Source organism: Podarcis liolepis (genome assembly GCF_965112155.1).
Source record: "Podarcis liolepis genome assembly, chromosome: 9".
Taxonomy (NCBI): domain Eukaryota; kingdom Metazoa; phylum Chordata; class Lepidosauria; order Squamata; family Lacertidae; genus Podarcis; species Podarcis liolepis.
Genome location: NC_139564.1, coordinates 42,069,121 through 42,082,572, shown reverse-complemented (window position 1 = coordinate 42,082,572; position 13,452 = coordinate 42,069,121). Strand labels below are relative to the sequence as shown.

The window sequence follows — 13,452 nt, the reverse complement described above, 5'->3', positions numbered from 1 at the left end:
AAATGGCTATTTTTTACCTCAGCATTTTCCTTGCACCAGGAATCTACTACGTCAGTTTTCTTCGTGCTAAATACAGGCACTTTTTCTGGTGGCATTGGGAAAGCTGATCCAGCTTTTAGTGAGGAAAGCTTTTGCTTTTATATTTACATATTTCCACCCAGTCTCTCAAAAATATTTTACACATCTCTTGTGGTTTCTTCTCCCATTTTCTCTTCCATGGCCAGGTACATTCACTTTTTTGTCCTGTTTCTTCTGATATTCCCCTTTTCCATTCCTAGTTTGTCAGGTGTTGATTATGTTATATGTTAGCCTTTTACCTCACTTTCTAACTTCCTTCCACATCTCCTCAGTTCCTCTTCCCTTAACAGAGGAAGACATTTTCCTCCTCTCCCCCGCCAACTTCTCTGTCTCCCCGGCCCCATTATCTCAGCATGTAAGAAATTATGGGTGCTGGCATGGGTATGTTGAACACATTTAGTGAAAGGTTTTATTTAAAAACAAGATTCTGTATCGTGTATTTGTACATTAACAGATATTTTAGGCTATGTATATTATGGTGGGAGTGTTTTCCTGCAGGACGGGAGCTGACACAAAAAAAATAAAAAGCACCTTTAAGGACAATCAGAGATGAAGGAGAAGAACGTTTGGAGGGGCTTATGACCTTGCAGCCGAGGGATGGGGGGAAACAGTTGTGGGAAAAGCATCCATGTTGAAAGAATAGTAACTCTGGCCCGAGCATAAGAGATTACCGTATTTTTCGCTCTATAACACGCACCAGACCATAACACGCACGTAGTTTTTAGAGGAGGAAAACAAGAAAAAAATAAATATTCTAAACGAAATAGTGGATATATGATTTTTGTGGTTCATGCTGTGGCCACAGACATGTGATCTGACAGTGAGTTTGGAGTAGCCCAATGCAAAAATCCTGAGGATCCATGTGGATCCATGCTTTGTAACCATGGAGGAGGGAAGGAAGGGGAACCATGGATCCTCTGCTCACAACTGCAGCAGGTCCCCTCCCCCGCCAGCCGCAGGCATTCGCTCCATAACACGCACAGACATTTCCCCTTACTTTCTAGGAGGAAAAAAGTGAGTGTTATGGTGCAAAAAATACAGTACATTAACTGCTGGAATATCATCTTGGCTGTGAGTCCTGCAAGCCCTGCTCCCTGCCTTCTTCCAACTGTCCTGGGACTGACTCCAGGTACAAATGATGAGGCTGCTGAACAGACTCTGGGTGGGGGCATTGCTTAGGGATTTTTGTAGAGGGGGTGTTATTGTTGCTGTTATTGATATTTGTGTAGGTTTATTTTGTAGCTTTATTATGATTTATGTGGAAATTTTTCAGTTTGGTTGTGTACTTTTTGATGTTTTAATGATCCCTTATGGCTACTTTTGCTGTATTTTGAATTGTGCATTTCTTTTCATGGCATAAGCCACCTGGAGCATGGCTATTAACCGTGGAAAAGTGGCATGCAAATAAAATGATATATGTATGTACCAGTATGTATGTTTACTGCTAGGAGACCTATTCCTGCAGCCCTATTCCTTCCTAACAGGGAGAAAACTCTATTATACACATTGGGACTTACTTCTAATTATAGATGTACAGGATTGTGCTGTAATGTTACAGGAAATACAACTGACTGTATTACTACATTATAAATCCACCCTTCCTACAAGGATGATGAATGGGTGACAATATTTACAGAAGCAATATATAAACTGTGCTGATCTCTGTAAACAAAAAACAAAAAATACACAATGAATAAATACACTACATAATTTATCTCAGTAATCCTCAAATTCTGTAGCACAGAACATCTTTAGTATATATAACTGATAACTCTATGTCCACTTTGGCAAAACAAAAAACAAAAATACCACAACCAAAGCATAAACAAACCCAAGGACAGGGAACCTGCAGTTCTTCCAGATCTTTCTGGACTACAACTCATATCATCCCTGCTCATTGGCCATGATGGCTGCGGCAGGTGAGCGTTGAAGTTCATCAGCATTTTGAGGGCCACAGATCCCCCATTCCTACTTTAAATTGTTAAAGTAAGAACTTGGCTGTAGAAGGATTCCCGCCACCGCTACCCCCCATAGAAAGGTTTAAGGAGATTGCTGGATTTTGACCATAATAAATTTGTGCAGCCTTTTTTCAGTTAGAATATCAAAGTGAAGCACTGCTGTCAAGCACACAACTTCTCACTGGCAGGCTGCAGTGTGTGTATGGATTCAGTCCACCTAACTCCATGCTTTTAAGATACTGACACACTTCATCTGAAAAGGTGTATTTCACAGCCGAAGGAAAGTGACCTTCACGAACAGTATTTTAAAAACTGTAAGGATGCAACTTGAGAAGTGTGCATTCATATATTGTTCACGCGCACACACATATATCTATATTATACATATATGTTATTATCATGCTATTATTACAGAATCAGAAGCAAACTTTGGTTATTGGATGGCATGTGGAAGTATAATGTATACAGAGTAGGAATTAAAATAAACACAACGTGCAAACTTTTAAAAATATATGAATGAAGCTTTTATACTTCACAAGTTGGATTAAAAGGAGCAGATAGTATTATTTAGGATTAACTAGATCATAAATTATTAAACTGTTTTCTCCCAGGGCCGACTAAGATGGCTGACAATGACTGAGGCCCAGCAGTCACAAAATGGTGGTGCAGGGACAGAAGAAGTTACAAAATGGTGGCAAGGCGGAGTTTGGCACAAGGAGCTGCCAATCACTTGCATGATTTTCTACTGGTATCAAATCAATCTTTTTAAATGGCTATTTTTTACCTCAGCATTTTCCTTGCAGCAAGGAATCCACTACGTCAGTTTTCCTCGTGCTAAATACAGGCACGTTTTCTGGTGGCTTTGGGAAAGCTTTTGCTTTTATATTTCCGTATTTCCACCCAGTCTCTCAAAAATATTTTACACATCTCTTGTGGTTTTTTCTCCCATTTCCTTTTCCATGGCCAGGTACATTCACTTTTTTGTCCTGTTTCTTCTGATATCCCCCCCCCCCTTTTCCATTCCCGGTTTGTCTGTTGTTGTGTTATATATTAGCCTTTATCTCACTTTCTAACTTCCTTCAACATCTCCTCAGTTCCTCTTCCCTTAGCAGAGGTAGACATTTCCCTCCTCTCCCCTGCCAACTTTGTTTTCCCTGCCCCGTTATCTCAGCATGCAAGGAGTTTTGGGTGCTGGCATGGGTATATTGAACACATTTAGTGAAGGATTTCATTTAAAAACAAGCTTTTGTACAGGGTGGATAAAAATCAATGATTTAAATTTTAAAAGATCAGATTTTTTAAAATTTAAATTGGATTTTTAAAATAAAATGCTTTTGGAGGAAAAATCTTTCTAAAGATATTTTTCTGTTTAAGTTACAGTATAGTCCAAAGGCTATAATGGAAATAAGGATTTGTTTTAAGTTTTTCATGTGTGCTAAAACTCAGTCTAAGTTTGTTTGTTTTTTAAGTTCAACCACATCAGTTAACAAACATGGATACATATGCTATAATATTATTGCTTTAGTTAAATAAATTGTTTAAATTGTTATTATGGAAATGATTATTTTTCTCCTTCCAAAAAAGTACAAATATAAAGTTAACTTATTAAACGTCACAATAATTTCATAATTATCTGTCTAGTATAACTCAGTGATTTTTTTATATAAGTGTAAAAACTACTCTGAAAATTTATTATTCAAGAAATGAAACCTTCACCTGGTTGTAAATATTAAGGTTAAACCAGCAAGAATGAGTATTTCTGTAAAAAAAATTATGTAAATCAAGCATAGCTGTCAACTTTTCCCATTTTTTAAGGGAAATTCCCTTATTCCAAATAGGATTCCTCGCAAGAAAAGGGAAAAGTTGACAGCTATGAAATCAAGTCTTACTGACTAGTAATTTAAATCAAATCCACCCTGCTTTTGTATCATGTATTTGTACATTAACAGATATTTTAGGCTATATATTTTCTGGTGGGAGTGTTTTCCTGCAGGAGCGGATTTGACAGGAAAAAAATAAAAAGCACCTTTAAGGACAATCAAAGATGAGGGAGAAGAATGTTTGGAGGGGATTTTGACCGTTGCAGCAGAGGGATGGGGGGAAATGGTTGGGAAGAAAGCATCCATGTTGAAAGAGTAGTAATTCCGGCCAGAGAATAAGGGATTACATTTACTGCTGGAATATCATCTTGGCTGTGAGTCCTGCAAGCCCTGCTCCCTGCCTTCTTCCTCCCTCCCTTTTTTTTTAAATAAACATTTTATTTGATTTTCCAATACAAATTAATATTTTTTAAAATTCATATACATATTCATATACAGAGATTCCCCCAAATCTCAGGACCAACTCCCACCCCTCCCTGGACACCCATTTTAAACATCTTAAACTGCATCATCTTCCAGACTCTAGTATATCAATCAATATTTCCCATGGTAATTTTTACACTACAAGTGAAATCAAAATCCTGCCAATGTTTCCATCTGCTTACAGTGGTTTTTATGTAAACATTTTTATTTGATCTCCCTGCCTTCTTCCAACTCTACGGGGGGGCATGGCACTGACTGGTGATGAGGCTGCTGAACAGACTCTGGGTGGGGGCATTGTTAGCTGCCCTAAGCCCAACTTCAGCTGAGGAGGGCAGGGTATAAATAAAAGTTTATTTATTATTATTATTGCTTAGGGTTTTTTGCTGAGGGGGTGTTATTGTTGCTGTTATTGATATTAATTTGTGTAGTTTTATTTTGTACCTTTATGATGATTTATGTGGAAATCCTTCGGTTTGGTTGTGTACTTTTTGATGTTTTATTTATCCCTTATGACTACTTTTGCTGTATTTTGAATTGTGCATTTCTTTTCATGGCTTAAGCCACCTGGAGCATGGCTATTAACCGTGGAAAGGTGGCATGCAAATAAAATGATGTACGTATGTATGTTTGCACTGGCGACTCACAGAAATCCTCTCAAGGTGAAGTTTTAATTAAATGGTAATTCTGTATCTTGGCTTTATCAGCACGGGTGTGTGTGTCATATGGTATAATGCTTCTTCATTTATTTATTTTTTAATCGGTTCACATAGAAAACTGCCATGTCAGGAAGAAGACTAGGTTTTAACTACTGTATTTCCCTGGCACCCACTTTTCTATTTACAGGGATTTCCATTATTACTGAGGAGCACTCAGACATCTGAACCCCCACCTGAAATAGTACTGCTCAGATACAGTTTTATTGAGAATGGGGCTTAAGTGGCTTTGCAAATCTGTCAACATTGACTGTGAATTGTTGGAAACATAGTTAGGAAAGAAAGGAGCACCAAGCTGAGAAAAGGCAACAAAAGGGTTGAAGGCTGCATTCTTCTAGAGTTGGTTTTAAAACAAACATGATGCCAAGGAGCTGAGTCTTAATTCATTAGCATCATTTAGTGAACATTAGCGTAGCTGTCGTTATATAAGGCCAGGGCTTTACAAGTCTTGGTGAAATGTCATTGTATAAGCTAAAGAAAAGATCTGCTGGTGTCGTTATACTAGCTCAGGACAGCCTCTAGTAGTGGCACAGAGACTAGCAAGCACAGCTGCACTTGCAGTTCTCTCCCATATATATGAATAGCAAAGCCTAAGAAAACATCCAAGACAGCACAAAACAATACGGAGATCATTAACATTATATTTATTTATATTCCAGCTTCATACAAACTGGATAGAAGCATAAACATAGTACATTTCTACCATTTTCAACAAAAATATATAACCAATATGTACAATTATTGTATTAAAAATACAAAAGGGATACAGACTCCACCAATGTCTTTCTAAAAGACATACAGGTACAAGTAGTATCAAAAGTATGAGGAAATCACCAGTTAGTTGTACATTCTGCACTTGACATCACAGAGTGAACTGAGATTAGCAGTCCTATGGTCTACAATTACTTAATGCCTATATAACATTTGTGCAACTTGTGATACAGCTAGGTTTGTTCTGTCTTGCTATATGCACATGTGGTCCATACCCTATATAATGAAACTGGCAAATGCATATTACATGTAAAATTACAAATGTATAATTGACAATGTGATATATGAGCAAATAAGACAAAAGCCATGAATACAGGAGAAAGAGAATAATTAAATAAAGCACTGACAGTGAAAAAACACTGCAATTTGATCTTTAGAAGTTGAAGTTATTTACGTTTATCTACTGATCAATATGATCAGCTGAGTTCAATGAAAAAAAATTCCAAGACCAGCAGTTCCTCACATCTGAGTACTGCTCAGATTGGCAGCCTTCACTTTTCCGGAGTCTGTGCAAAACCAACACAAAAACAGAAAGTAGGGGGTGTCATTTCATTTCAGTCACTCAAGGATTAATAGCAGCTGTGAGCATGTGATTGCTACCCGATTGGCCTTCTCTATACATGCAGTGTTCCATAAAAGTAATCCACAGTTGTGAATATTTTTGTACTGCTAAGGCTGGTAGATCTTCAGAGATTGCTCCTCTTTATAAAAAGGTTGTATCACTTCCTAATGCAAAGCCAATAAAAAGAGCCTATTACATCACTATTAAGGGTTGGCATTAGTTGCAGTGTCCTGCATTGCCTTAACTGTAGTATTATCCTCATAATTTGTGTGTGACAACTGTTAGCGTATTACAAGGATGATAAAAAGGAAAAAATATTTGAAGTAAAAGATGGAATTGCCATTTGTCAAAGTGCGACAAATGTTTTTATTCACCATTCTGTATTCCTCAAGGCACAGGAAAGGGATGCAAAATGGATTTGCATCTATTAAAACGCAAGACTAATTGCCCTGCATCATTATAGATGCAAATTAGCAATACCAGCAATTCCAAAACTGATCAACTGTGCTCCGAATGTGGAACACTAAAAATGAAGGTTGAAGGTCAATGAAAGGCCGAATCCTCCCTATAGACCACCATTACTTAGATACACTATAGCTTTTTAAAAACCGCTTCTTAAAAAGTACAAAATAATACTGAAATTATGCAGGTGTAAACCCCCCCCCCCGAATACAACATTTAGAGTAGCAACAAAGGCATTGTAAACAAGCAAACAAGCACTGTGTACTTGAAGGAATTCAACATGTTTCTCTTAGTAGGGTAAAGGCCAAATGTAGCTTGTCAACTAGTTGATTTCATTATCCCAATGAGGTGAAGTGCACGGATTGTGATCAGCGGCAGGGCATGACCCGGTGGTGCTGGGGTGGGTGGGAGCGTGCCGCACAATGGGGAAAGGGCACGCCGTGGGGTGGGGTATGCCGTCGGAATGACTGCGTCCTTCTCAGCCATCCTTCCTCGGATCTTAATCACAATCAGAGGCGTAGAGTGAGGGGTGCTGGGGGGGGTGCATCGCCCCAGGTGCAATCTTGTGAGGGGGGTGCTGGGTGCCAGAGCTGCTGCATCCTTCTCAGCTGGAGGGCAATAACTTCACAGTATTTCACATGCAGGGGAGAGATGTGGCAGCTTCATGCACCAACCCCACACTGCTTTTGTGGGAATTGTGGGACCTGTAGGGCACTCAAGCCACTGCGTCCCCCTCAGTCACCCTTTGGCTGGAGGGCACCCAGAAGAGATGTGGCAGCTTGGGCACCCTGCAAAAGCAGTGAGAGGCTGCAAAAGCAGTGTGGAGCCGGCGCATGGAGCCGCCACATCTCTCCCTTGCATGTGAAATACTGTGAAGAAATTGTCCTGGCACTTTTCAAACTGTGTTGCTTGAAATGCACAGTTCAGCATTTTCCCCAGCTACCGCTGTTGCCGTCTTCCACATCACGGTATCATTCATATTACAGCTGTATGAGAGAACTAAAAAATTCTAAATAGGCCAAGGCTTTACAACCGAAAGAGGGTATCTCTTCTCCATCACTGAACCAGCCAGAAATACACGTCAGCATTTTTCTTAGTTGGGAATCAAAAACATGTACTTCCAACATCTACACGTCACAATGAATAACTGACTGTACTTCCCCAATGCCTGGAAGCATTTACAACCTTCCTCAGATCTTAATCACAATTACAGGTGTAGGTTGGGGCGTGCTGGGGGGGACATCACCCCAGGTGCAGTCTTGGGAGGGGGCCACAGGGTGCCAGACTGCTGGATCCTTCACAGTTGGAGAGACGCAGCAGCTCCGTGTGCCGGCCCCACACTGCTTTTGAGGGCAGCGCAGGACCTGCAGGGTGCCCAAGCCACCGCATCTCTTCTGGGTGCCCTTTAGCTGGAGGGTGGCTATGGGGAACACTGAGGGTCCCACGTTGCCTGCAAAAGAAGTGTGGGGCCAGCATATAAAGCCGCCGCACCCCTCTGGCTGAGAAGGAAGCAGCAGCTCTGGTGCCCTCTGCGCCGCTCCCCCCCCCAACAGTTCCCCCTCCACTATACCTCTGAATGTGATTAAAAACTGCTTCCAGGCATTTGAGAAGTACAGTCAGTTATTCATTGTGATGCGTAGATGTTGGAAGTTAGAATGGTACTGTGATGTGGCAGACAGCAACAGTGGTAAACCGCTGGGAAACCACTGCAATGTGCATTTCAAGCAACGCAGTTTGAAAAGAGGCAGGGCAATTTCTTCACAGTATTTCACATGCAAGGGAAGAAGAGTGCGGGAGGAAGGGGGAGAAGCCCCATGCTGCTTTAAGGCAGGGAAGGAGGCAAACAGGTCCACCATCCTTTAGAGTTCCAAGGCTCCTATACTAGGGGCGTCGTCTTGTGCTCTCCTTTAAGTTGGCTCACGCAGGATCCAGAAAGCCCCAGTTCTTAGACGGCAGAGACTTGCTCATCTTCTGCAAACACAACAGGATAGGAGGTAAATACATCTCAAGGTATTTAGAACTAAAATAGCCAATGTATTTATATGTTAGGCTTGTTCACTTGTAACACTAAACCCATAGTGTAGCATGCACATTCGCTCTCCATGCCCTCTCCTGTGCAGCCAGGATCAGGAAAAGGTGGTAAATACCAGCCATGAATTCTGGCTAGTTGGTACATAGGAATCAGATATTAGAGTTTAACTAACCAAAGTATGTTTTAAAACAAGCCAGCTTCATAACCTAAGGTTTTAAAGTTGGTCTGTTTAGAACAGGGCTGGCAAACCTGTGGCATACTGACTAATCTTGACCCACAAGGCCATTTCCCACGCCCACTTGTCCATCAGCTAGTATCACTGAGTGAAATCAGCTGCTTATTACAAGGGCAAAGTACCTCCCTCTGTTATCTGTTTCAACAGCATGTTCACCTGGTGAGCAGAGAGTTATAGGATCTGGCTGGTAACAGGCATACTCAGCCAAAGCCCTGCAGTACACTTTAAACCACTGGTTGGGCTGTTTGCAAAAGGGCTTTCAAATATCTGTTCATGGTGCTTTGAAGTCCCAAAAGTGCAGGCTTCAAAGCACAATGCTACCTGATGCCCTTATGACACCAGGTGATTGACAAGTGGACAGCACTACGCACATGTCAAATTACACCCTCCAGGTGTAATTTGGTCTACCAGTCAGAAAAATGTCCCCAACCCACTTTAGAAATTAGCCAGAGTCTGTTTTAAGCTCCAATCTCTAGTTGATCAGTAATAAGTCAGGTTTCTTTAACACTGGAAGTAATACTAGCAAAAGCCTTCTCAGGCTGTCCAGCAGAAGCTGAAGGGGTGAAGCAAGAGCCTTTGTTTGAGTTTGTGTACATAGTGCTAAACCACAATTTTACTTTTGCATGTGAACCAGCTACTGTGTTTACATCTCTCCCAAGTAAATACTAAACCTTATGTTTCTTTCAGCATGGTTCTTCCATTTACCCTTTAGATTAAAATACCATTTGGCTGCTTTGCCATCTCCACTTTAATTTTACCAAATCAGACTGTTTTTAACATTCAACTCAGTAAATGTTTACACCTTTGCTACAAACATTACACGACCCTGCACTTGACTCAATATTAAGTTAAAATCCTGAGAGCATTGATCTGCTGCAGAGGAAGTGCAAACTTTACAGCTTTTTAGTCTACAAAGTATTTGAAGACCTCTTGGATTTTACACCAAAAGAAGAATTCTGCCCATGGAAAATCCTCCCTCTTAGAACCAAGATATAAAAAACATTAAAAACAATCAATAAATGATTGGATGAGCTGCCAGCACTTCTGTCATAAGAACAAGAAACAAAGCCAGAAACACTTCTGAGCTCAGAGCTGGATAAAAGTACACGCCCTCTCTTGCACCTGCATAAACTCTTCTGGATGCAAAAGCACTTATGGAAACGAACCCTTAACTTATTATTTTCAAAATGTTATAAGATGTTTACCATCCTCCTCTGTGGAAAACCCTTGAGACTGATAGTGAACCAGATGTGGGTCTGACTCATTTGGTTTGTGCCACTGAGGTTTGCCCACAGGCCTGCTAGATGGAGGACCCTGTGGTTGCTGCTGTGAAGCTGAAGTCCCAGGGGCTTCACTTGACCGTGCCACCATCCTAGACCTCTGAAGTGCCACGTTGTAATCCGGAGGTTTTCGGGCTGGGTGGGAAACTCCTTCAGCAAAGTCAGCAATAGGTATTCCTACATAACCAGGCGGAGTTGGTGGTGGTTCACGATAGCGGCCCTCTTTTCGAGCTGCAGTAAAATAGTGCATCATCAGCAATGATAATCATTTACATATATTTGTTACAACTACTATCTATGCCTGTACTTAGTTCTATTATGTCATAATCCTGGTAGCTCTGATGTGCTTCCAAGGGAGTTCAACTACTTGGCATTAAAAACAACCACAGTATGGACATGAGGCAGCCCAAAAGTAAAGGCATTTACATTTCACTGAGTCCAAATGGGAGTTGAGCACATTCTTAAAACTTTCCCATTCAAGTCAATGGAATCCAAAACTGCTTAATTCTGGCTGGATTATACAGGCACAGCCATACCAAATACCTATACACCTACATATTAATTTTATGTATATTATGCAATTAAAAACATAGACATAAGCAAAGCTACAAAGAAAAAGAACAAGTGAAATAGAAGATAACTAATACAAAACCTGAGCCAATTATAGAAAGCAGCTTGTGATAACACTTAAATTATGTATATAGGACATGGTGACATCTTGAAAAAGAATCTCAAACTTAGATTTGTAAAGAACACAGCTGATAAAAAGACACTGTGAAGCATAGACAATATATGACTGCTTTCATCTTCTAGCAAAAAAAGAGAAATAGCACTAACCCACTTTGCATATTGAAGTATATACAGTTCTCTCACTTGAGGTGATATTCTGACAAGATTCATGTTTTGCCTAATTCTCTCAGCACAGTTAAATAAAAATAAAAAGTATTTATTGTTCAAATAATAAAGCACATATATTGTGCTCAGGTTCGGAGTTCTGTACTCCTTCCTTACGCATCATTAATATACTTTTAAATGCCTATATTGTCTTTCCAAAAAGAAGTCATCCAAGATGGTTCACAAAACAATATAAAGAATAAATACATGAATTAGCTGTAATAAGTGAGAAGGAATCTTAAAATCCAGGAAGTGAAATATTTAAGATAAGCCAAAGAAATGTGCTCCCTTTTATGTTGACTGGAGAAGAGGGGGCATGGCAAAAATACTCAACAACCTAAGAGTGAGGGCAGGAAGATCATTATGTGATCATGTAATCATGCAGCCCAGGGATGTGAATTTCAGGACAAGGGGCTAAATGCAGTCCTTTGGACCATTCTAGTCAACCCTTGGCCACACACCTCACTGGTTCTGCTCCATACCCATCCTCTGAATGCCTTTGCTGATGAACTGTGATAATGTTTCTCGCTTGCTGGCATACATGTATGTGTAAAAATGAAGTAGCCACTGTTGTTGATTACTGAATCATTTTGGTTTATGCATATAGCTGATGAGTGCTCGAAACGTCAGAGAGAAAGAATAGTGTGAAGTCAAGGGATTACCCATGAAGAATATATCCCAGGGACCACCAGTCTATTTAGCCAGTGTCAGGGGGACATTTCCCCTTTCCCATATTTCTGTTGAAGGTTGTGGGGTTCCCCTTGTCACTCTACACACCAGAATCTGTGACATATGCAAACTGGCAGAAAAAAGTGTGCTGTCAGGAAAGAAACATAGGAAAAAGCCTGCATTTCCTAAGGCAGGTTATTTGCCCATCCAGTTCAGTTTTATTGCTAACTGGCAGCAGCTCTCCAGGGTTTCAGACAGGAGTCTTTTGTCAGCCCAGAAGATGCCGACAACTGAACCTGGACCTTTTGCGTGCAATGCAGTGCTCCACTCCAGATCTACAGACCTTTCCCATTTATATCCTGAAATCCTATAACAAGATTTATTCAAATCCTTTTATCTCCTGCTCTCTAACACCAGCATCTTCACCTTTTTATATCCCTAGACAAGTTTAAATCTGCATTAGTAATTAAGGCATAGAAGAAAATTGTGCTAAACAACAAATTGCAGTTGTTCCTGATGGAGGTATAGGGCAGAGCACACTAGGACTATATTATTGACATACACAAAGAGAGAAAACTGTACCCCCATATTATAAGACATTGGCCTAAGCATATTAACAAACTAGAAAGGAAAAGAAAACCAGAGTTTATGTTAATGACTGAAATGTGGGCAGTTCTGAGGCAAGATAAAAAAATAACTAAAAAATAACAATGGAATATCTGCAGGAGGAAGCATCACTTCAGCACAAAAGGCTTTACTGAAAAAGCAAAACACAAGTTAAGACTATGAGCTGGCTATATGTTTTGCTCAAAAAAAGATTAAGGAAAAATATTTGTAAAATAAATTCATATTTATAGCAAATATGTAGGATACTTTGTGGTAGACAAAGGTAAACTTACCAATAAGACCCTTTGTATTACTTGTTGACACAGCTATATGAGCTGGCATGGGAACTGGCTTTGAATCCTCTGCTGTCATAGATGTTATGCTACTGGTTTCAGCTTCAATTGACACATCCTTCCCACCCCTCCGTTTTATGGTACCTGTATCACCTTCAGAGTCCTCTCCCCAGTAGCCTGTGGAGGATGCCCAGCTTGCTCTGGACTGTGCTTGATCAAGGCCCTCCCTACCTTGACTCTGCCTGCCATACTTTGTGCCATGATCGGAGAACATCATCGGGTCCATGTGGCTGCCTGAGGCCCACAGTCCTGCCCCATCGCCTGAACTATCGAAATGAGCATGTCCAAAAGGAAGAATCTCCCAACTTCGCTGGTGCTGTATTGTCTGTATGTTGTCATGGGAACCACTTGAACAAGAAGTCCAGCTGCCACGGCCACTATCCGCTGCATCAAGTGATGCTCGATCTCCCTGATCCTGTGACAGCTCCTCAGTGCTAGGAGAAGAAAGCATGGTTGCCCCAGTATACAAGCCTCTATTCTCTGACAGTGGTGGGTAGTAGCTAGAAGAACATAGGAACAAAATAATTAATAGGCAT

At 40.5% G+C, this 13,452-nt stretch overlaps 1 protein-coding gene and 2 long non-coding RNA genes across 13 annotated transcripts in view; 2 read left to right on the top strand and 1 right to left on the bottom strand.

Annotated features, from left to right (window-relative positions):
* The window catches only part of LOC310714759, a 34,750-nt gene that overhangs the window by 14,219 nt on the left and 7,079 nt on the right, over positions 1-13,452 (top strand). The gene's annotated exons all lie outside the window — the stretch shown is intronic.
* LOC310714776 lies at positions 1,116-5,042 on the top strand. The gene is made up of 2 exons (XR_014530064.1): positions 1,116-1,471; positions 4,932-5,042. It is a non-coding gene; the product is annotated as an uncharacterized lncRNA (long non-coding RNA).
* RAPGEF2 (Rap guanine nucleotide exchange factor 2) overlaps positions 5,680-13,452 on the bottom strand; it is a 153,699-nt gene continuing 145,926 nt past the window's right edge. For 5 of the 11 annotated variants that reach the window (XM_083520201.1, XM_083520205.1, XM_083520204.1 and 2 more), the window contains 3 exons: positions 12,857-13,416; positions 10,320-10,625; positions 5,680-8,818 (listed from right to left, as the gene is read on the bottom strand). In XM_083520201.1, coding sequence (XP_083376327.1) covers positions 8,793-8,818; positions 10,320-10,625; positions 12,857-13,416 — 892 coding nt within the window. In that variant the 3' untranslated portion in view covers positions 5,680-8,792. The remainder of the gene's footprint in view (positions 8,819-10,319; positions 10,626-12,856; positions 13,417-13,452) is intronic. The other 6 variants (XM_083520206.1, XM_083520208.1, XM_083520207.1 and 3 more) reach the window with 4 other exon arrangements.